The sequence below is a fragment of the Ptychodera flava genome, chromosome 12 (genome assembly GCF_041260155.1).
Source record: "Ptychodera flava strain L36383 chromosome 12, AS_Pfla_20210202, whole genome shotgun sequence".
Classification (NCBI taxonomy): Eukaryota; Metazoa; Hemichordata; class Enteropneusta; family Ptychoderidae; genus Ptychodera; species Ptychodera flava.
Window position 1 is genome coordinate 23846745 of NC_091939.1, and position 23268 is coordinate 23870012.

The 23268-nt window shown below is 38.7% G+C and overlaps 1 protein-coding gene across 4 annotated transcripts in view; it reads right to left on the reverse strand.

Annotated features, from left to right (window-relative positions):
• The window catches only part of LOC139145453 (2-(3-amino-3-carboxypropyl)histidine synthase subunit 1-like), a 40786-nt gene that overhangs the window by 9215 nt on the left and 8303 nt on the right, over window positions 1–23268 (reverse strand). For 2 of the 4 annotated variants that reach the window (XR_011554931.1, XM_070716650.1), the window contains exons 3-10: window positions 21783–21852; window positions 19623–19686; window positions 17826–17947; window positions 16018–16172; window positions 10707–10825; window positions 9454–9522; window positions 5620–5776; window positions 3626–3726 (exon numbers count right to left, since the gene is read on the reverse strand). Coding sequence is in view for 2 of the 4 variants with exons in the window: in XM_070716650.1 (XP_070572751.1) it covers window positions 3626–3726; window positions 5620–5776; window positions 9454–9522; window positions 10707–10825; window positions 16018–16172; window positions 17826–17947; window positions 19623–19686; window positions 21783–21852 (857 nt within the window). In the remaining 2 variants the exon portion in view is untranslated. The remainder of the gene's footprint in view (window positions 1–3625; window positions 3727–5619; window positions 5777–9453; window positions 9523–10706; window positions 10826–16017; window positions 16173–17825; window positions 17948–19622; window positions 19687–21782; window positions 21853–23268) is intronic. The other 2 variants (XR_011554932.1, XM_070716651.1) reach the window with 1 other exon arrangement.

The window sequence follows — 23268 nt, forward strand, 5'->3', positions numbered from 1 at the left end:
AAGACCCGTACGTAGGGTCGGTGACTTCAAATCCATTTGGGACTTGACGTAAAAAGCCAAATTACTGTCGAAATTCGGCGTTCTTGGGCCCAAGTCGTATCCCTGCCGACCTCAGCTACTCGATCGCTTCCAAAAATGCCAGTCTTTTATTCACTTTTCGTAAATAACCGTCGATGTCAGCAACTCTCTTGCTAGCCCTGTGTACGATGCTGTGTGTTAGCTGTAGCGGCCAACACACAACATCGCGTCCATCAGCTTTCCATTTTGCTTCTTCGGCCCCCGTTTGCGTTTTCTACACTGCTTATACTGCCGGCAGTCATCAGCCATGTTGGATAGCGTCTCTTATGAAGACGTGCGCGCATGCGCAACATCGTGCGTAAAAATTTACATAATCTCCTCAAGGTATAACGATAACGCTGACAGTAATCCGGACCGTTAAAACAAAAAGAAAATAATAACTCGCGCAGTGGTTAGAAGGCCGTGTTTTCACTAAATTTAAGACATTTTCCAGTACAATGTTACCTCACAGTTTTCTCTAATAAAAAGATCATATTTCAGGGGTTCAGAATATGAAATAATCACAAAATCGCTAAATTTACAAAGGAACCCAGTCACTACCTTAATAAGTCAATTAGTTATTAATCGTCAGGATGTTGCTAAACGTTTTTGCACCTTATTATAACACTGACAGATTATCACCTGTACCAAAGTACACAAGGACGGATGGATTGAACCTAAACCATAAGTCCCCTGGACTTTGTCTGCAGGGACTAAAAATTAAGGGTCATCATACAAAGTGTGGAACTAGAGAAACCCATTGCCTAACATATATCAATATTTGAAATTAAAAATGGCCACCATCACTGTGTTAACTCTATGGGAAAAATAAAATTTCAACTTTTGACAAAATAAGACAATGAAACAATGAAATTTTTGTTTATTCCAAGAGTTTTAAAATGAGCCCCCCATAAGTAGTAAATCAGAAAATATTTGTAAAAATTTGAGACTCAAAATATCTGTCCCTGAGCAGAGTGCGAAATCAAGAAAAAATAGCTTCAGGTCATAAGGACGTTCACCAAGCCAAAGCTACAGGTCCTTACAGAAAACTGCTGGCCATTACTAAATGCAGTTGTTACCAACCTCTATTACTATTAAAGTCAACCCTCTCTCCATCAATACTATGCTTTTGAATGTTGTATGGAAATATATATTAAATCCTTTTAAACATACGGCAAAGAGATTGGAACTAATCCTTAATTCTCCATGTCCTTTTATCAATAGAGTCAGCAAGTATTCACTCCAAAGGAATATCATTTACATAGATTGCAGATAGAGTAGGTGGATGATCATGACTCATCCATCTACATTATCTGCAATCTCAAAAAGATCACAGCCCTCATCATCCTCACTAATTGAAGTTTGAAGCACATGATTCATAGTCAGAAACACATCAGGGGTGAGCAAATCATTTTTTGAGTCACTAGCCCCCGGGCTAGTAGCCAAAACTATTTACTAGCCTAGCCACAGTCTCCACTAGCCTGTCAGTGACTTGTTGAGTTTTTTAAAGTTCATGGTTTCACTGCCTGCTCACAAACTGCAAAATCACAGTCCCTCTTTGTGTGGTGGAACTGCGGCAAAATGTACGGAAAAAATTGCGGTTGACATGAAGATTTTTTCCTCAATTAACAAAACTTGTGAACCCAAAAATATAGCAAGATACCAATCAGTTCTTTTTAGTGTAGAGCATGACCATTCTTTAGAGGGCGATGCTCGCCAGAACGGTGCTCAAGGTCGCTACTGACCCCTATGACCAATATAAACACTGTATCAAAGCTATGCTGGCGATTGATGAAAGTTAAAATATGTTTGTCTTAGTGTACATGGTAAAATTTAAATGTTGCAGCTATTTTGACATGATGCATCTATATATAGTGCATGCATTACGTTGTTTGTAAACAAGAAAGTTGCAGATGTGCAGTTCCGATGACCACTTCCCTTTAAGCATATATGATATGACTGCACTGTGATACTTTTGTGATTCTGTTCAAGGGATTTCCTACTGTACTGTGATACCTTTGTGATTCCCTACCACGTCCATGTGAATAGCTCGGTAACCTCAATGACCCTATGCATGAGAAGAATTCAGTTCCTTGATACCCATGTAATAATTGCGGAAATGAAAGAAATTACAACAAAACACATTAAATAGCATTGCATGCACATGCTTCCAAGTGATGTCGATCGCGATGTCCGATGGTAGTTGACTTTTCGATCCTCAAAGTGTTTTATGAAAAGTATTGCAAGACTATTTGTTGAAAAGGGGTGAGCGAATATCAGGAAGGTTTACAAATTCATAACGTTTGATAAGATTGCCTTGGCTTATTGATGAAAGAAAGCAATAAAGGATAACAAAATAATGTAGGCCAGAAGTTCAAGTGACCGAACTGCAAGCACAGCCAAACTTTTTTGCAGTATTTTTAATCCTCTGTCCCCCTTCCCTAATAGAAGAGTCCTTTTGATGTCATATTTGGCATGCCAGCCTAGCTGACTCAACTCCGCGACAGATGTTTATTTTTCTGTCTTGACACAAGTGATTTCATCTTTCATAGAAAGGTCCAAATGTGTTTTTTATTCAAGAATTTCACCAGTGACTACAAAGAATTTACTACCATATTGTTTTTTATTTTGATCTTTGAAAGGTCTGTGTTTTTACATCCTACAAAGGCTTTTACTGCATAGTGCATAAAATGGATCCACATCATTTGAATTTTTACATAGACGCTTGACGTTTTAGTGCATAACTTTTGTCTCTTTTTTCAAATTAAATTCAAGCTGTAATTTCTCAGAACTGCAGTTTTCTTCATTCAAGTATTGCACACGTTCTTTAAATTTGAACCTGGTTGAAGAATTGTGTTCACTTTGCCCTTAGGCAATTCGGGTTCTCTATGTCGTTTGATGCCGATTCACTCCGATGCTCTCCTAATTTACGCAAGCCCATCAGAAAAGTAAACACCAAAAATACACCATTACTTGCCCTGCAGTAAAAACTACTAGTGGATTTGCTCACCCCTGTCAGATTCATAGACATCGTCTGCATTAGAACCTGTTACAGGTCTTGATGGAGAAATTTTCATCATTTATTCCAAATTCTAGTCAGTCACAAGGACCAACATGTTGCTAATCTTTCGGCCCGACCAGAAATCTGTTGGTCATTGACCGTCGGACGTACTGACGTTAATTCCGCACACTGTCCCTAAGGCGCATTCTACCCAAGACAAGGACATCAGATTGGAGCGTGTTAGTACATACATCCATGAACTAAACTTGTTTTTTGATGTGATGCCGTATGGTAGCCTTATCAAATTAAGGGAGGAGAGCTTCTTTATCCTACATGAAGAAGACCCCAGGTATAGGGCAACCAAAATAGATCCTGTCTCAAATATAGGAATACAAATTTTTAAAAATCTAAATAGGTAAACAAGCTTTGGGGAAAAAGAATACACACCAGACGTTAAGTATGTTAGCCAGTTTCACCCTTTCCCTGGGATTTTTATACTTGGCGTCCTGTCATCAGTGTGTTAGAGTGTCCTCTATGGCACAACTTTTGAAAGTGATTTGTACTTACGCATCAACATCTTGAAAACATTTGAGTTTATCAGGAAATATCTCTGACAGCAGGACACTGACATATTCACATCCGCATTCTGTTATCTTGGACTGTAAATGCTGTGGAATAAACACAACTGACACATTAAGATAGTTTGCACCTTGAAAATGAAGGACTCAAACTTTTGCTCAAACTTTCCTTGAGGAAATTTTCAACAAGTCTCTTTCAAAATTAAGAATCAAAATCGGGGGTCACTGTGCCAATTTTGGTACAAGAGAAACACATTACCCAATATTCACCGATACTTAACATTCAAAATGGCCGCCACCCTTGCCTTATTCCTATTGGAGCAAATAAAACTTTCTACTTTTACAAAACTAAGCCGGTGAAAAAACTTCATTTATTCCATGAGTTTCAAAATGAGTCATCACAAATGATAGGCTAAAAAAAAAATTATGAAAGTTTTAGAGTCTGAATATCTGTCCCAGAAGCCATTCCACTCTAATTATAAGTAATCTGTGCCTTGAAACAGAGAGTTTTAAACTTTTGCCAAAACTACTATTTTCTTTCATGATTATGAATTGCAATTAGAGATCAACATGCAACGTTTGGATTAGATAACAATACTAGCAATTCAGCTTGATGGGGAATGATAAAATTTTCAATTTCAGAAAAACAAGGTGGTGATAATGTCACTCACTCCGCGGGCTTCAAAATGAGCTAACACAAGCGGCAGAGCAGAAAAATACAGCTAAAATTTGAGTGTCGGAAACAAATTGTCTCTGAGATTCATTCTACTTTAAAGGGGAAGTTCACCAAGGCTGATTTTTACATATGTGCTGGCTTTGGAATCGCTTGTTTCGGAAAAGCCAGTTTTTGCAAAAACAGATAAAAATAGTGGCGGAAGTTGCAATTTAGGGCCCGGAGTAAACGTGAGTGAGTGGACAAAGGAGAGAAATGGCTTTTCCAGAATAAGTGACCCCAAAGCTAGCACATATGTGAAAATTAGCCTTGGTGAACTTCCCGTTTATTGAACTATTCAGGAACCACTTCCTTGAGGAACAATACTAGGATACTTACTACCAACTATGTAACAATGTTTTGCTCATCTACAGTGGGGACCTTGTCAAGTGTTGTGCAACAGAGCTTTCCCTCACAGACAGTACCATTATTTGGGGGGGGATGGCCGAGGGGCATGAGGGACTACAAAAAGGGTGTCAATGGAATGCTATGTTGGAACGTGAATGTTGAGAACTACCTGTTCATCGATGCCTGCTTAGAACTATGCACTTGTTCAACAAATACTATATTCTGTCTTTTAACGCATCACTTCACTGGCAGAAACAGAATGTTGTTTGATTAAAAAGTTGACAGTGGCCTATTTTAATTAAGTGTTCTGTTAAATTTCCATCATTTCAACTCAAGTTCTGCTTATTTTGGAATTGTGTTTAAAACATGAGTGTGGATTTTTCTCTAATTTACTCTAAACAGTTACTCAAATTGCAAACATTAGGCTTTATTCTGAATCAGAGGGATTTCATTTCAACATTGCTTTTTATCAGCAAGCACAATAAATGACAGCCCCTCACACCCCTCAGCCACCCCAACAAATAATGGTATAGTTTTTGTGGCAGCTCTGTGGCACGACACTTGACAAAGTCTGATCGATTTGAGACCTGTGAAGCAACTTTTCTTTTGACTATAATGTGTTTATTGTATGAATCAAAATTTTTCTGATACATTTCTTATATATTTAACAAAAAAGAATGGCAAAAATTTTGAATGTCAAATTTTCAGTTTATCTTATGTAAAATATTCAAATTTCCTCAAGAGCCAAGGTGAAACTCTAAAAACAGACTAAATATCAAGTATGAGAAATCTTAAGAGCCCAGGGGGAAAACCCTAATTGACCTATTATCTTCTCACTGCTTGAGGGAAACGCCCCCAATTTTTCTCACTGTTTTTTGTCTTCATAAACATAGTAAGTACTACTAAAAACATTTGCAATTTACCTCAAAAATTTTAGGAGATCCCTGTCTTCCGAGCGTTCCCAGAATAAGCCCAAACCTCTTCGCTTTGGAAGCTCTGGAAATTGCGTCTCTTCTGACTTGGTGCATCTCCTTTGTTTCATAATATTCTCTGGAGAATACTTTACTGTAAGGGTCATATCTGAAAGTACAGGGGGTGGGGGAGTGACTTGTTAAAGCTCTGTTTGGTGTAACTTCAGATGTGTTTTCAAGAATTGTTTTCCTGTTTGTAAAGTAGTTTCTTGTTCTATACAACTCATGTTAAAATGCCTCTGTCATGTTCAACTTGTCAAAAGACCTTATGAGTGTATCGTTGGTCTAACAATCTCCATCAACGTCGAGGTAGTGTCAGCAGGGATAATCCTTTGTATTTCATTGTACTTCAGGGCGATGAATATGAAAATGAGTTTCTCCAATGGGGCAAAGCGGTGAAACTATTGTGAAATAGTTATAGATATATCGTCTCTTTATAGTTGGCGACTGATTTGTTTTTGTGCAGTGAAATATTGACTGTGGACACATGTATGTATTGTCCCAGCACCATCCCTCCACCCACCGGTCTGGAAACAGCTCCTGTTTCTTTGTTCCGAGCCGCGTTGCGGGTAAACATATCAATTACAAAAAATCCGTGAATCCCTGACACCTTAAAGGTGACACGTATGTGAATATGTATGAAAAATATGGTAATTCTAACCAAAATTACCAGAATGCACTGCGATATTCACTACAGCGATTTTGCTGAATAAACTTGTCGAGACCGAAATATATTGTAACACAAACTTTTCGATCTTCAGGTGGGAGCCTCAAGGCTCTTTCACATTTTTATACATAATAATTCATTTCTTTTCAAAGCTGTTGCGTACCCTTTTGGCCTCCAAAACAGATTGAGCTTGCAAGGAATCGCCGCTGGACAACTGTGCGCGACTGTACCCCTAAGTCTTAAAACGGATAAACAAAGACACAAACAAAATCACTATCCCAAAAATCATCGTTTCGGAAGAAAAAACATCAAAATAAGTGTCTCACCATTCGTAAAATACCGTAAATTTAATGTTCAATGACTGAAATATGCTGAGTTGGATTAGATTCAAACATGGAAGGGAGGAAAAAACTTCGTGACCGAAGAACCAACCTGCGCGATCAAAGTTTCATAATGTCGTCGCGGCAAACTCAACAGCATTCCGAAACATCGAATGCATTAACTTTGAGTAATGTTAGAATGAAAATTGATTCTAGAAAATAAGCTTTTAGGAAGGTTTACACCTCGAAAGTCGAATTTCAGGGGGAATTTTACAGGTTGATTGGCAATTTTCGTTGTTCAAAAAACGCATGGCCGACCTATGGTGGCCACCATCTTGATTTTTAACAACAAATGCATAATCGAAAACTTGGGCATTTTTAAAAACAGAACAGAGTAAACGACAAAAACCACACTACTACCAATTTTTAAAACCCCATGGCTGATTGATCACGCCAAAGTCATTTAGATTTCTTCTTATTTCTACAAGTGAAAGGGGGAGGAGTTTCGTAATATAAGGTGCCTCTTCCTACCTAGCAAGGTCAAATTTGGTGGGTGAAAATCGATGGAAAAACACGGAAAATCATGGATGAAAATCTAAAAGAAATTCTCTCAATAAACAGTTTCTCAGTTGTATCAGAAATCCTGGCTATGGTAACAAAGTTACCTGAGGAGCAAAGACATGACAATAAATAAAATACTCCGCACCGCAAGATGTTGCCAAACGCTACTGATGGCGTCCCAAGCTAGCATTTACATCCGCAACATGCTTCGTACCTACAGTAGAGCAATTAACACCTTTAAAAAATAGCCCGCGTGTGGCATTTCAAGACCGGTGGGTGGAGGGACTGTGTCCCAGCTTTCCTTGTGTATTTTGATTGGGTGCATTTCATGCATATTCATCTCAAATCACTCACTGCATCACTACCACAGGGTGGCAGCGCTTGGACAAAGGCTGAGATTGTTATCACCACTGACAGGCATGTCATAATTTTAAATACCACCTTTTTTACAAACCGAAAAGAAACCGAAAGGGTATTAGGATATAATGTAAGGCTACATGCACATATTTTTCCCTAGCTTGTTATCCAAAACTGAAGAATGGGTGAATGTGCAGCATCTCGGAAGCTCTTATTCAATGGTTTTCTGAATCTTACCGTTATAATTGAATAATACAAAAAGACTCCCTATGTTGCTGTGAATAGTGACAATCGACCAATCAGATATAACCTTCCGAGCATGCTGCACATCAGCATGGACGAATAAATGCAAAAGAATGTACAAATACCCAGGTACATATCATGCTTTGGAAAAACATCATGGACAAACGTTTCCTGTTTAACCCTTTGAGTGCCAAAGTCAATGTCTGTTGCCTTTATAGAATATAATGCCAACAATTTTTTTTCAGATTGAGACAATTTTTTACAGATTTTTTCCAAAATTTTGGTCAAAAACAGCAGCCAATGACAAGTTATGTCCACTTGGTAAAATAATATGAGAAAAATTACAGAAAAATTTTTTAAAATTGGTAAAATGTTGCATTGAAATTTTGGTCGGAAAAAATAACTGCTTGTCAATGTCTCATGAGGCACGGAAATTCAGGATGCTTTTTTTTTGTGGCAGCATAAGCCCTCCCTGACAGGATGCGACCACCACATGGAATGTGCATCATCCCTTGGTGATTTCTCTCACCAGGAAATCCCTTTGCTAAGGCACATAGATTTGACAACACATAGAGGATAATTCATGTCTAGAATACTAATTGGCCAGTCCAGGTGTCACAAACTAAGATTTAGAAAACCTCTCATTTTACTTCAGAAGAACATGTACACACCCATTTTAGCTTGATTGCACTACCTGTAATAAAAATTGGCATTCACGTGGAGTAATTTGAACATTTTTTAACATTTTTGAAAGGTAACAGTAGGTACACATTAGCAGTAAACCTTGAAAGCCTTATTTTGGGCTATTTTTACAATGGTACAAAATAAGACTCGGAAAATGACTTTGTCCTTTAATACAATGCCCTCAAATGTCAGTTGCATACTGTAAGCCACTTTGCAATAGCTACATGCTTTTTTAGTGTTTTACTGCATTTGGCAGGTTTTATAATTTAAGGTACATGTAGTTCGCGCCTCGGAAGTAAAAGACTTAAACTTTTGCTCAAACTTTTCTTAAGGAATCATTCAACCATTTACTTTCAAAATCAAGAATAAAAATCGGGGGTCACCGTGCAAAATTTTGGCACTAGAGAAACAAATACATAACTCAAGATTTACCAATATTTGAAATTCAAAATGGCCGCCATTCCTGTGTTAACTCTATGAAGAAAAATGAAACTTTCGAATTTCGAAAAACTAAGCCGATGAAAAGTTTTCTTTCACCAAGAGCTTTAAAATGAATCCCTACAAGTGGTATATCAGAAAAGAATGAAAAAGTTTGGGAGTCTGAATATCTGTCCCCTAGGTGCATTCTACCTTAACTAGAATGACATCTTAACCATGGTAAGTCTTTCCCTTTACAGATGCATACTACATGTACCTGAAGAGTAATTGAGCCACTTGATACGCCATTGGAAGAATGGTGCAGACGACAGCGATTGCTAACTTAACCTTGCAAAAAACAAACTATCCCAAATTCCTGTCAGAGTTCTCATCACGTAAATTAAGCCAGAAGGCTCTCCCGAGAGGATGTCAATGACGTCTTTTCATTGTCTCTGGTGAACTTCTCAAGGATGTACATGGTTGTCACAGATGTGAGTATGCCCGTGTGAGTTACACGACAGATGAAGACAAACCTACCTGTACGCTGGTATCTCTGGGTTGGCTATCATAATGGATTCCAGGTGAAATCTTCCATCACCGATGTAACTTAAAAATTAAGGAATAATGAAAAGGCAAATCAAATCTGTTACTATGGCTACACAGATAATTGGTGTTTCTACTGTCACTTCCCGATCTTCTTAATCGGTAGAAAGCAGTATTGTGCCCAAAACCTTTTATCTACTTGACATGGTACATTTCAACAGGCCTAGTCAGTAAACATCATGTATACAGTACTGTATGTCGGTTGTCAAATGTTCTTCATGTCTTTGATAAATGTACATACGGACCTGCTATGCTACGCTGGATTTAATCAACTTGACCTGATGGTGACATGTGAACTTGGCAGGATAAGGGTTTATAGAGAGAGGTTTCCAAAGGAAAAATAAAAAAGAAATAACTATTTTTCAATGCGTTGAAGGACACACAGCGTAACAGGTGACATTGATGCCTGTGATATCACCAGAATGCCACGTCTACGTGAAAGATCTGACATCTGTGATTCTTACAATTTGACATGACCGTTTTCAGTATATTAAAAGGGTTCATATCAAAAAAAATGTGGAATTGCTAGCTGTATTTCCTTATTGATCACAGTGGATCTCAAACTGTCATTTTGGAATTCAAAGCTCCCAGTTTGCATCTGGGCCTGATTTTGTCGACAAGTCATTACAGCCTTTGCAGTGCATTTGAAGAATACTTTTCACAAAGGTCGTGACAAGTCTTGCGTTTAAAGGGTCTTGAAGTTCTTATCCAAAAGAATAGAGTGTTCATTCATAGACAGATGGTAATCTTTTTATTCTAAAACAAGATAAGAACCAACGCACACAGCTGAAGTGGAAATAACTCAACATGGATTTAAATCAAAAAGGTGAAATGAAATGAAGTCACAGCTGGAGCTGGCACAGCAGAAACATTTTATAAAAGCAATGCAAGCTATTTTTATCAATGTGAGAAGGGTCTTTTATCTAACCTTTATATAATACTTGACAATCCCTCTATTTCAAAAGGGTTTACAACTATTAAAGATGATGTCAAAAGAAGTTTCAGATCAGCTGGAGCTAACAGAACAGCTACACGTTACCATGATTGTGACCAATGTAGAGAGGGTTCTTGTTTGAAACCTATATCAATACTGCAGGATCCTTGCATGAAAGTCAATTCTGGTCTGGTTATGACTCCATAACATGACAGGCATATTACTCATATCGTAGATTGAAGATATAACTTACATGATGACATCAACGTTTTGGAGATGTGGGGATGTACAGCCCAGAATTTCTCCCGGGGACAAGGGCTTACTCTGCGGAACCAAGATCTTGTAGTCACCACTCAACTCCTGGTGGGCAGCCTGTGGAATAAATTCATAATACACTGTTAACAAGTCACTGTCAATGACACAGTCCCCGCCAAATATAAACTTGTCAATGTGCAACTGTAAAAGTCTACAAATGTTATTGTAAATGCAGTGTCCAAGTCCAGAAATAGCAAATCTGCAAAAGATTGTTTCCTTTTTCTCTTTGAATTAAAGTGATATATCCTGAAAGTACCTTGTCTTGCTTAACACAAATGGAGCAAGTCTAGTCTACTCGCTTTGTGCTCTAAGACACTATTGGGTTTTAGGGTCACCAGGTCAAACACCAGTGAGGACAAATTACATTTGACATCAACATTTTTTGAGATGGAGAGACGCACACACTCTAAAATAGGCACTACCGGTACATTGGACTAACTCTTGCATAACGGTGAGTTCCAGCATAGACAGTAGTGACAGTGGTGTCTATGGTTCCAGACCTCGGTACATGTATGGCCCGGGTAGCAGACTACATTTAGCTATTTAAGGATGGTTAATTCAAGACTTAAGCATGGTGTTGTGCCCTGGAGCAAGCCAAATTAAGCCTCATTGCTCATATGGCTGGTTAGTTTGCTGTCTAGGTACTTCAACCTATATACGGGATTCAAAATGGATTAAATTGAACATGGAGTAACTGAAATTTTCTACTGCTTAACACGCTTCCTTGTGGGTGTAACCCTTCATTGTCATTATAGTTACACAAATACCTTGTCAATATATGTCGAAAATTTGTCTGACAAGTGATTGAGTCAAATGTATATTGCACAATAGAAATAACGGGCGACGCGCTGACCATTAACGTTTATTTATGGGCAAGGGCGAGAGGAAAGCCAAAAATTAACGGGCGAGGCTTGCCGAGCCCGTTAATTTGGCTTTCCTTGAGCCCGCGCCCATAAATAAACGTTAATGGTCAGAGCGGAGTCTGTTATTTCCATTATATTATCAACGAACCGAAGAAAACCGTCAAAATTTGTGAAAATTTCCGGAGTGAACGACAACTGGGCCCCAGAACTGAGCAATATGCAACAAATGTCACGCGCGCTGTAAAAAATTGGCAAATCTCGAGATATTTTCAGAAAAAAGTATCTCAACTTGGCCCACAAGTGCTCCATTTTATTTGTGGATTGATTATGATTTACGTTTGAGCTGTAAAGTTACGATACTTTGAGTTGTTAATCTTATTATGCATATTCCACGGCATGTAAACAGACCATTACTGTGTATTTGTGGTCAGTCACCGTGTTTCAGCTCGCCAATCAAAATGCGACAGCCAGGCATGGTAATATAATGCACATTATATTACCATGCCCTGTCCATCGCGTTTTGATTGGTCGAGCTGAACCATGTGACTGCCCACAAATATACAGTAATGGTTTGTTTTTCGTGAATATGAATAACATCGTAAACATAGTAACTTTACAGTTAAAATGAAAATTGTGATTTGTACAAAGATCATAATCAACCACAAAATAAAATGGAGCATTTGTGGGCCAAGTTTAGACGCTGTTTTTCAAAAAATACCGCAATTATACGGTGTCGCTCAAATTTGATCAGAATTGGTATATACCAGTATGGGTTACCAATGATCAACAATAAATGTTGTTTCTATCTGTTCAGTGGAGGAAAATTCTACGTTGATGTTATGGCATGATTTCTGCACAGTACAACCAGAAAAACAACAAGAAATATTTAAACCAGAAAACAAGAATGACAAAAGTAACTAGAAAGCATTTGCAAGCAAAAGCGAAGTTCCAGAGACCAGAGCAACGGAAGAAACAAGAGAATGTGTGACAAAGATAGGTGCAGAATGAAAGAGTGCTTTGGATTTTAATATTCAACTTCAAGCACGTACCTATAGTTAAGGGCTGATAGCAGTGAACAACCAGAATACAACTAAAAGCAAGGCAGTCCGGGGAATTACAGTACACAGATTACAATGCCTACATGTACAATAAAAACGCAACAGATACATACTGGGGCGACAACGCACGGAAATGTATATCAGACGACATTCTCGCGAGCCAGAGCAATAATTTTCGCTCCGCTGACCTACGCAAAAATCAATCGCTTGACGGGTAGCGCTGAGTTGTTGCCGTAAAGAGGCGCGTCGTTTACGACGATGATCAGACGAGAGGAAACATCGGACCTAGGCCGTTGAAATTGAAAACCGAGGCCACATGCATTTTCATTTGATTAAAAGCACAGAATAAAACAATTTTTATTGCTATGTCGCTGTTTTCACAAGATACTGACCGTTTGATCTTGGAAAGTTGAGTTGCTTTTACGTGCAGCCAACGCATGCTGGTGCGGTGACAGACAGTTGACTATGAATGCCTAGCTCTGCATGGCAGGGCTGTGTTACCGGCGTTACTGTAAACGGCCTCGCAGACTGATATAGGAAAAACCGCTGGTGGCTCCTCAGAAATACGGCGGGCAGTTTCTCCGCCAAAACAGCCGATTTTGAATCCAAATTTTGCATTGAACTTCGTTTTCGAGCACACCCACCTCGCCTAGGTACACGATGTGCCCAGCCACGCTTGTAAACTTACGGAAAGCCTAATTTTCTCTCTCTATGCGAGCGAAGCGATCGTACCGCCGCCATTGTTATCTCATTAGCATTCGGGCGAAACAGTATAGCCACGTACGGCGAGTATTTAGAGAAAATCATAAAGCAACAAAAACAAAGCGTAAGAAAGCTAGAATTATTAATAGCTGAACGCAATATGATAGTTGAGCAATGCAAAATAAAAATAAATAAATAAACACACAAGAAATGCCCGTAAAACCCGTCCGAGCTGAGCGATGACGTCATAAGCGTGTTGCAATGCATTCTGGGTAATTAAGGTAAAATTTGTGTATAGCATGTTCTATGATAGTAATACCGGAAATAGAGAAAGAAAGAAAGAAAGAAAGAAAGAAAGAAAGAAAGAAAGAAGGAAAGTGAGCAAAAACTAACAGTTCCAGAGCTGGTCTCTGGAACTAATTAAGGTCTGAAACTTTAGGTACTGGAGGTCAACTTTAGCAACATGCATAGCAGAAACAAGCCCCTCTTAGTTTAGTATAAACGGTCTTCCCCCATCTACTGTCTATGGTTGCAGCTGGTCTGTTAATATGTAACAGTTCATAAACAATGACAGGAAATGAGTCAAGATCAGTGGAGTTTGCCTGTTTCTCACTGGTATGCCTCCTGCACATTTGCAGACTTTCACTTTTCTTACCTCATTTGCACATTTTTGACACTGATGTGTTCATTTGAACAAATTCACATCTCAACCCCTGCATCTACACTGTACCTGTACACCAAATACTGAGATGGTAGCTTTGGCGGTATGGGAGCCTTTGTGTGTGACGGACATACATCCGCACATACCCACAAATATACAGACATACAGACATGCAAATCAGATGCAAATGAACTGATTCAGCTTATACGATAACCTCACATTGGTACACCAAATGTGAGCTAAAAATCTCTGGATTTGCAAAATTTTAGCAGCGCGCGCACTACTCACTGACAGGTTCTGGGGCCCCGTTGTCGTTCGCACGGGAAATTTTCGTAAATTTTGACGGTTTTTCGGGGTTCGTTGATAATGTAATGTAAATAACAGACTCCGCGCTGACCATAAACGTTTATTTATGGGCGCGGGCTCGAGGAAAGCCAAATTAACGGGCGGGGCTTAATTTTTGGCTTTCCTCTCGCCCTTGCCCATAAATAACGTTAATGGTCAGCACGTCGTCCGTTATTTCTATAATAAAAAACTTATGTTTGTACCTGCTGCATACATGTAGTCACATAATTGTGTTTTTCAAAGTAAAGCTATAAGCAAACTTAGCCAGTTATACAACATCGTCTCCATCAGCAACTGAGATAGTTAAGATATTATATAATCATTCACTTAATATATTCTTTTGTCATAGCTGTAAAAGAAATTTTTTCTGGAGCAACACTGGCGCAACTAGATTTCTTATTTTGCTGCAAAATGTTTCAGATGACTTGCTCAGATGTCTGTCTGTCTCTTTCATGGAGAAGCGATCATTTTTGATAAGTCTGATATTCAGAATGAGTGTTGCATGAAGGCAAATTTAAATTATATGGCCATGGTGTTCCATTTTTGAAAAGATCTGCAACACTCCAAGCTTTGATATTTGAGTGTATATGTCATTCCGGGACATTTCACTTAATTTGCCTTGAATTTTCAATACAGGGGCTAAATTGTTGTCGTTTCGGCGTGCCCCAATTTTTCTGTTTGCAACAAATTATATTTTACCCATAGGCCATGGGTGATTTCTATTCATCATCAGTACGGCAACAAATTTTGACCCTTGCAAAATTGAAGATGGCTTGTTTATTTTTTTTTTGGATAAAAATGTCAGAGTCCATCTCTTGAAATCAGACGGAAGTCTTTGCTCAAACCAGAGACGAGATGCATGCCATGTCTACAGTATGTTTGCTTTGCTCTTCCTGTGACATGGTCAGTTACTGTCACTTGAAAAGCAAGCTATTTTAAGGTGGTCTGATCAAGCAGAGAAGTACAGTCAAACCTGGGTATTGTGGTCACAAAGGGGACCAAGGAAAAGTGACCGATGTACGGAGATAGCCCTTCTGTAAACGGTGGGTGTGGCATTGCTTTCAGTATAGGTGCTGAATTTCGGGAAAGATAACACTATTAACGGCACGCATGGTGAAATTAAATATTGAAAATCTTTGAAAATCATGATAAATGATAATTTCTATTGTAATGCATCTATAAAAATGGTAAAAAAATAGTCATTCCTTCATTTCACTGTATGAAATCTTTAACAGACGAGAGTCAGAGTTGCTAACCATTATATGCAGGTTTTTGTACCAAATTGGAGCAACACCATGTGGCCACTGACCACATAAGAGAGATGGCTGTTTTGTAGAGTGCCTTTAACATGTAAAATGTTACAGGACGTCCACAAGGCGACCACTATAGAGAGGTGACCACTCTATAAGGATGACCACTAAGACAGGTTTCATGTTGTAGAAAAACATGAAAAGTCATTTTGTAACATTTTACCAAACATCGACTTTTGCAAAGTGAAGCGTTTCTATCAATGCAGCTGCATGCAAATGGTCACATGGGATTCAATCTTGTGCTCACTCAAGGGAGAGCTGATGACCATACTAAAATTTGCTGACTCCGGTAGATTTTTTTTCAACTTACCTGGAGGGCTGTTACAAACTGTATTGTGCTGACGAGAGCTATAGATGTGCCGGCCGTGAAGTTGTGCCTCACAGTCTCCGTCAAGTGCTGCGTGTCTATCTTGATGTCCACAAAGACATACAACATCTTAATGCCTTCGGTCGTGTCAATTGGTACTACATAGAGGAAATGAGAGAAATTACGTAATTACAATGTACGTTTACCATCGTCTCTAACTCTGTTGTTACACTTTCACTATTTTTGTCAAAATAGTTGAGTAAAAGAAAAAGGCAAATTATTTAAACGCTGCCAAAAGTGAAGTTCAGAAACTATTATAGATGTAACAAAAATCTGTGTGTTTTCATTAACAAACCCTCAGGAAACAGGTAGGTCAGTTGGGAACTTATTGTTTTTAATTTTTATATGAGTGTGACATCAAAAGAAAGCAAAATTTAGCAAAATCATGCACGATTTTTGAAAATGCGAGAAAAAGAAGTTCGGGATTGGAGGGTTGTAAATAGGGTAGATTGGTTTACCAGAAACTAACATGTTTTTTTAAATTTGGTTTATGGTACTGATTGTACACTTTAGAAACACCTTTGCACACACTTCAACTCTTTTACAGGTGCTACATGATGACACGTGCATTCGTAAAAGTTGTAGCCGATATATGTCCAAGGTAGGTGAAGAAGAAAAACATTTTGTTCAGGGGACTACCGTAATTGGTAAACCCAGAAAGCGCAGTGTCGGCACCAACACAAATTAAGAGCTCGCTGAAATGATTTGACTATCGAAGGAAAGGTCAGTGTGCAGTAAATGACCATGTCATACATGTACATGTAGTTCAAGACAAGGGTCACTATAATTTGTGTGAACAAGGGTCACTATACAGTATGTGAACACAAACAGGACAGGCATGCAATGTGTGCATGTAAAATTTAATCGCACACTGAATGCTAAACTGCGAAACCCTATTTGGAATACGAAAGGAAAGAATGATCAGCGATACAAAAAAAGGCGACAATGGGGGAACAGTTTGCCAGCTGAGAACACAAAGGCGGCACCTGCCTGTGAGTCTGTTAAAGCTTTATACATCAAATCAAGACACTTGTGATGCTTTATGAATTTAATCTAAAAATTGGAATCCTTTGCACATTACAGCTGGGTCTCAGAAATCAAGAATTTCATGTCAAAAATAGGCTTTCCATCCTCAGTTATAATGACACAAAGGATAAATGAAAGCGGAAATGTGCGGCCATGAGAATTGTTCAGCAAATGAAACATTTTTTAACTAAAGTTGAATTTTGTTTCATATCTCTTCTGTGTTAAGCACATCTCCAAAAACATGAGTTATCCAAATTAAAAACAACTATTGATCGTGACTGTACTTTTTGATATTACAAAAACAGGGATGACAGCACTAACATTCAGACTGTACATAAGCACTGAATAGATGGCTTATCAAATAGGGCTGTTTGCAAATGACGTCATTTTTCTTTCAATAATATGCAAAACTAAATATTTGTCTGCATTTTCCGCAAGAACGACAAAAATAAATCCTGTTGGGGTTACATGTACAATGGATACTAAAAGTCACACTAATTTATGGATACAAGCTACAACAACAGCCATACATAACTTTAAAATTTGTCTGAATTTCAAGCAGTAGTGTCTGATGTCACGTGCATGCTGCTCTATTTAGTAACAAACCTGAAATCGAGAACAGCGCTATTGATTGGACTGCTAGCTACTACCCCCCTACCCCCCCCCCCCCCCCCCACCACCCAACCACCATCCAACCAACCCGGAGAAAAAAGGACCAAGCATACCCAAGCAACTATGGCCATAGTGAACCATCAGGTCAGCTCCGAGGGCTTTAGCCGTATAATCATCCACACAACATGCTCCATAGGTAACATCTCCCATTATCAAAGTGTCTGCATCCGTAAACCTGCGCAGAAGTGAAGAAAAAAATTTGAAGGGATTATGAAGACCTTCATCATCAGTGTAATACACAAAATGCCTTCTGGGAAGCATTGCATTTATATTTTATGCCTTTTTAATTTAAGGTACAATGTAACTCATCAACATGGGCTCTAAAAATTTTTCTCATACTTTGCTGTTTTGGTGTTGTGTGGATGTACTTTGCAATCTACAGAGTATCAAAATGAAGGTCTTATCAATGTTGTTTATGTGAGAATAAAAAAATTCTTAATTTTTTCCCCAGAAGTTAACGTTGGGAATGGCAGCCATTTTGAATTTCAAATTTTGGGCAGTTCAGCAAAACAAGGCAATACTGAAGTCCATTGGGCTTACACCAAACAATTTTATAAATCAACACAGGAAGACTGAAGACTCGTGGACACACCTTTCAAACTAAAACTGATTTTCTTGGGGGGCTCTAACTAATGAGTGATAGTATGACTGAACTACTTAGGTTACTAACAATTCAAACAAAATTTCTTGTACCCGCTACATGTAATCTTCAGTCTTGCCATCAACACAAACCAAGGGGTTTAGGTGTTCTACAAAGCTAGCCTCCTGAGAAACATTTCTTCGTTAAAGAAGAATGGGTCTGGATTCCCTAGGGTGTACCCGAACCACAAAGCATGTAAACAGTTTTTCTCAGATATTAATGTTTAGATCCTTGGAGGTGATGTTAGTCCTCCTGCACTCCAAGGCATTCTGATTGCTTCTGATTTGGGGAGTTTTTGTTTGATGTTCATGAGCTTTATTACAGCCAGAAGCAGCGTGTTCAAGCTATGTGCGGCACACTCCGGCAAACATCCGGATGGTTACAATACTTGTTGGGGTTCGTTTTGAAAGCTCATGGAGTTAAGACAGTTTTCAATGGCTTATCTTTTTCAAATCATGAATTTTAATTTTTCCCCATGGAGTTAACACAGAGATGGCAGCCATTTTGATTTTCAAGCGTCAGTGAATATCTGGCATTTGTTTCTCTACTAACACATTTTGCACAGTGGCCACTTGTTTAGACTAAAAGATTAGGTTGTGTGTGCATTCTCTGCCAACTAAAACCCAACTTCAAACAATGACTGAAGGCACAGTGTAGATTACTCGGAGAACTCACAGAAATGAGGTATTGCTGAACAGGCTTCTCAAACATGCAAAACGCAGCTTTAACCCTTTCACCGCCATGGTTTGGTCCAAACCCATTGTTATCAATGGTAAGCGTGGACCTGTTTACAAGGAATTGGGGGTGTACAGGTTAACCTAAATATTAATGAAGCCCAGTTACATGATAACTTGGAGTCCTATCATCCTCTCTTGAAGCCTATATGCTGTTACATAAACTAAACTGTGAAATGTGATTGGTTCCGACAAGGTTTTATTGGAGAACGGACATTCAACACTGCGCCTTCGGTCATTGTTTAGGTTTGAGTTGGCAGAGACTCATACACAATTGAATCTTTCAGTCTAACCCTTATTTTTAGTCTTGATTTCGAGGCAAATAATTTAAAGTTTCCCCCACAGAAAATTTATCAAAAGTTTTTTCTTTCAGTTGCAAGGCACATACTACCTTATAATGTCACTGTGAGCAATTTTTGTCGGGGTGGTTCTCTCAGAGATGATTATAATCGAAGGGCATAACAATTACACCGTACCTTTCTATAATATCAGCTATTGCGCATGCAAAGAGTAACAAGCCTTCTGGGAATTGAAGAGCCACTGTAAGACAAAAGAGATAGCATTTGACGTTCTTTCTGTGAGCTCAGCTGTTCATTATATTTGCAGTCCTGCAGAGGTGTCAGTGTTTTACACAGTTCAGAAAACCAGAGGGACGACAAATCTACATAACAATATATAATTTGCATATTCTTTTGTGGTGGAATTGTATTTTTTGATACAGAGGGGTGGTCCAACACTCAAAATCCCCTTGTGACTCTATAAGCTTGCATGAAAGCCACATGTATGTACCATGTGAGCTTATGTCAGGTAGGCATTTCTTTCGTAGGCTTTTACCATGATATTGAAGTACCGATGTCATGAAAGTTCCATTAGCTATAACTTCTGATGCACTTTACAGGATATTTTTGTTCTGCCTGTGATGTGAAGTTAGCTGTTCAAATCCAAATACCCTTTTGAAATGCCTGATGTTCAAGTAGTCAACACTGCCTGCATGTGTGTGTGAGTAACGTCCAATGTGATTGGTGAGCAACACTGCCTGCATGTGTGTGTAACATCCGATGTGATTGGTGAGCAACACTGCCTGCATCTGTGTAATGTCCGATGTGATTGGTGAGCAACACTGCCTGCATGTGTGTAATGTCTGATGTGATTGGTGAGCAACACTGCCTGCATGTAATGTCCGATATGATTGGTGAGCAACACTGCCTGCATGTGTGTAATGTCCAATGTGATTGGTGAGCAACACTGCCTGCATGTGTGGAATGTCTGATGTGATTGGTGAGCAACACTGCCTGCATGTGTGTAATGTCCGATGTAATTGGTGAGCAACACTGCCTGCATGTGTGTAATGTCTGATATGATTGGTGAGCATCACTGCCTGCATCTGTGTAATGTCCGATGTGATTGGTGAGCAACACTGCCTGCATGTGTGTAATGTCCGATGTGATTGGTGAGCAACACTGCCTGCATGTGTGTAATGTCTGATATGATTGGTGAGCATCACTGCCTGCATCTGTGTAATGTCCGATGTGATTGGTGAGCAACACTGCCTGCATGTGTGTAATGTCCGATGTAATCGGTGAGCAACACTGCCTGCATGTGTGTAATGTCTGATATGATTGGTGAGCAACACTGCCTGCATGTGTGTAATGTCCAATGTGATTGGTGAGCAACACTGCCTGCATGTGTGTAATGTCCGATGTAATCGGTGAGCAACACTGCCTGCATGTGTGTAATGTCTGATGTTATTGGTTACAACTGAATTTCAGTCGAGACTAGAATTTATTTATCAACAATAATAATATTGCACATTGTACAAATGCTGCATCATGTTGTTAAGGCTTATATTTTGTTTGGGGACAAGGATAAGAAAGTGCATATGTTTAACTCTTTGGGTGCCAAGTCAATTTTTGTTGCATTTTACTCAGTGTAAATATAACACAGATAAGTTTTTTTTAGTTCAAGACAATTTCTTTTACCTTTTTTTCCCAAAAATTTGATCGAAAAATGTTGCCAACAAAAAGTTATGTCCATGTGATCCAAAATCATCAAAATAATTGCAGGAAAGTTCATAAAAATTCGTAAACTGATACACCAAAATTTTGGCGGGAAAAATTACAGGACTCAAAGGTTTATACATCAGAAATGATGAAAAATCCAGTAACAATCAGAGTTTTGATAAAACTGAGTACATGTGCATGATGGCATTTGTTCAGTGAACATTACAGAAAAAATCTGGCACCATCATGAAACAACATGAAACTTTGTGAAACAGCTGACATACATCCTACTAGTGTATTCTGAAATGACCTATAGTTATGATCAACTTTAAGGCTTTAAATTAACTGGTGAAAAAACTTTGCAACGAGTAACCTGTTGCACAGCCCCTAAAAGTGACCATGCAAATTGGCCAACCCCTGTCACCTTATTGAAATGACGAACAGAAACTGTCATGAAATGTCATGAAATTACCAGTTTTTAACAATTCAATGAACCAACTTTTCATGTTGAAATGACAAATGGTTTACTTGCATATCGGTATGTAACTGGGGGAATTTTATGTAACTTAACATGTACATTGTCATGCACACCATTGACTGACTCTCAGCAGTCTGTTTGGAAATGTTTCACCTTACCTCGTTTTGCACCAGTCACTTGTATCCTCCAAATTGTCTTTGGTATTTCAAAATTGTAGTTTGATGGCAGCTGTAAATCACAGACAGACTTAAGTGAACACAGCATGCCAAATGGAATGCATTAGAAGCATGGTCTAGAAGCGAATACACACTGGTTAAACTTCCACCAAATCTGAAGTATTACCAATGTACTGGTACTGAGTACATACCAAACCAAGTGGGTGAAAATACATATGGTTTTGGCCCAATACCGCTTTTCAATGACTTGGCAGATGGGGAAGCGACATGTCTGGCAGGTAAAGCGTTAAATGAGCAAATAATTAACGATGAGCATATTATACTAGCCAAACTTTCACCGTAATTAACCCTTTTCCTACCAGACAGTAATAACTGTATCACTTCCCTATCAGCCAAGTCAGTAAAAATAGCGCCAATGGCACTTGATCACAACTGGCACATTGTGAAACTACTCTATCTCTGGGTACACCTGTACATGAAATACTGAATGGGTAGGTGCTGCGGTTTGGAGTTTGTCAGTAAATGCACACAAAAACAAAGTCCCGAAGTAGCGAATTCCAGCCATTTTCAAACCACACTGTTTGTCAGTGGGGTAAGCAATATTCACAAAAATCACATTTCCAGGCTAATAGACTATGTTTTACGAAATCACACGTCCTTATCACAAAATAAAACAATCTTTGTCTTTAAATCAATGCGCCAGTAAACAGGTCCAGCAGCTAGTTATGTCATCAAGTCTGTAATGTTAAGGTACTAACAAATGTGAGAAATCTAAAACATTAAATATGTTGATTTTTATCAATTTTATTACCAAAAGCGCATGAAATCTCTGATACTTTGAATCAGCCATCCTGCATATTTCTAACATTCATCAAAACTCATTTCTGTTCCACAACTCATTAATAGTCCACAATGCAGGATTGGTGTACATTCCAAAACTACATATATGAAAGACCCCTAAAATCAATTAGTTAAAGGGGGGTTAGAAATTTCCCAAAACTATATAACCGCTGCTCCGTTTGGCTCCATTTTCGGAATCGGAACCTTGGAACCAGTCTGAATATCTGTACCAAATATCAATGCAGTCTGTTCAGCGGTTTTTTGACTTTTTGTCGTTTACGGAAAATGGACACTGTCCAAACACCGGTTGAAGCTAACCCTATATCACAACTTCCAGATGTGATAATGACCTATGGTCATTATGTTAAAAATATACCGCCAATGGCGCATGGACATAATGACCGCCTAGTATTATTGGCATTTATCAACAACCACACTCACTGTGAATTAGACAGACCACGAAGTCAATGAGCAACATATAGCTGAAAGACTATTTTTCACATTGCGATGTTAAGCTCATTTTTATGAGAAAAGAGACATGTATATGTATATGGAGAAAAAGCAGAAGACATATTTGTAAATTGTTTGTTAAGTGACAATCATATATGCATCTCTTGAAATTTTGTGG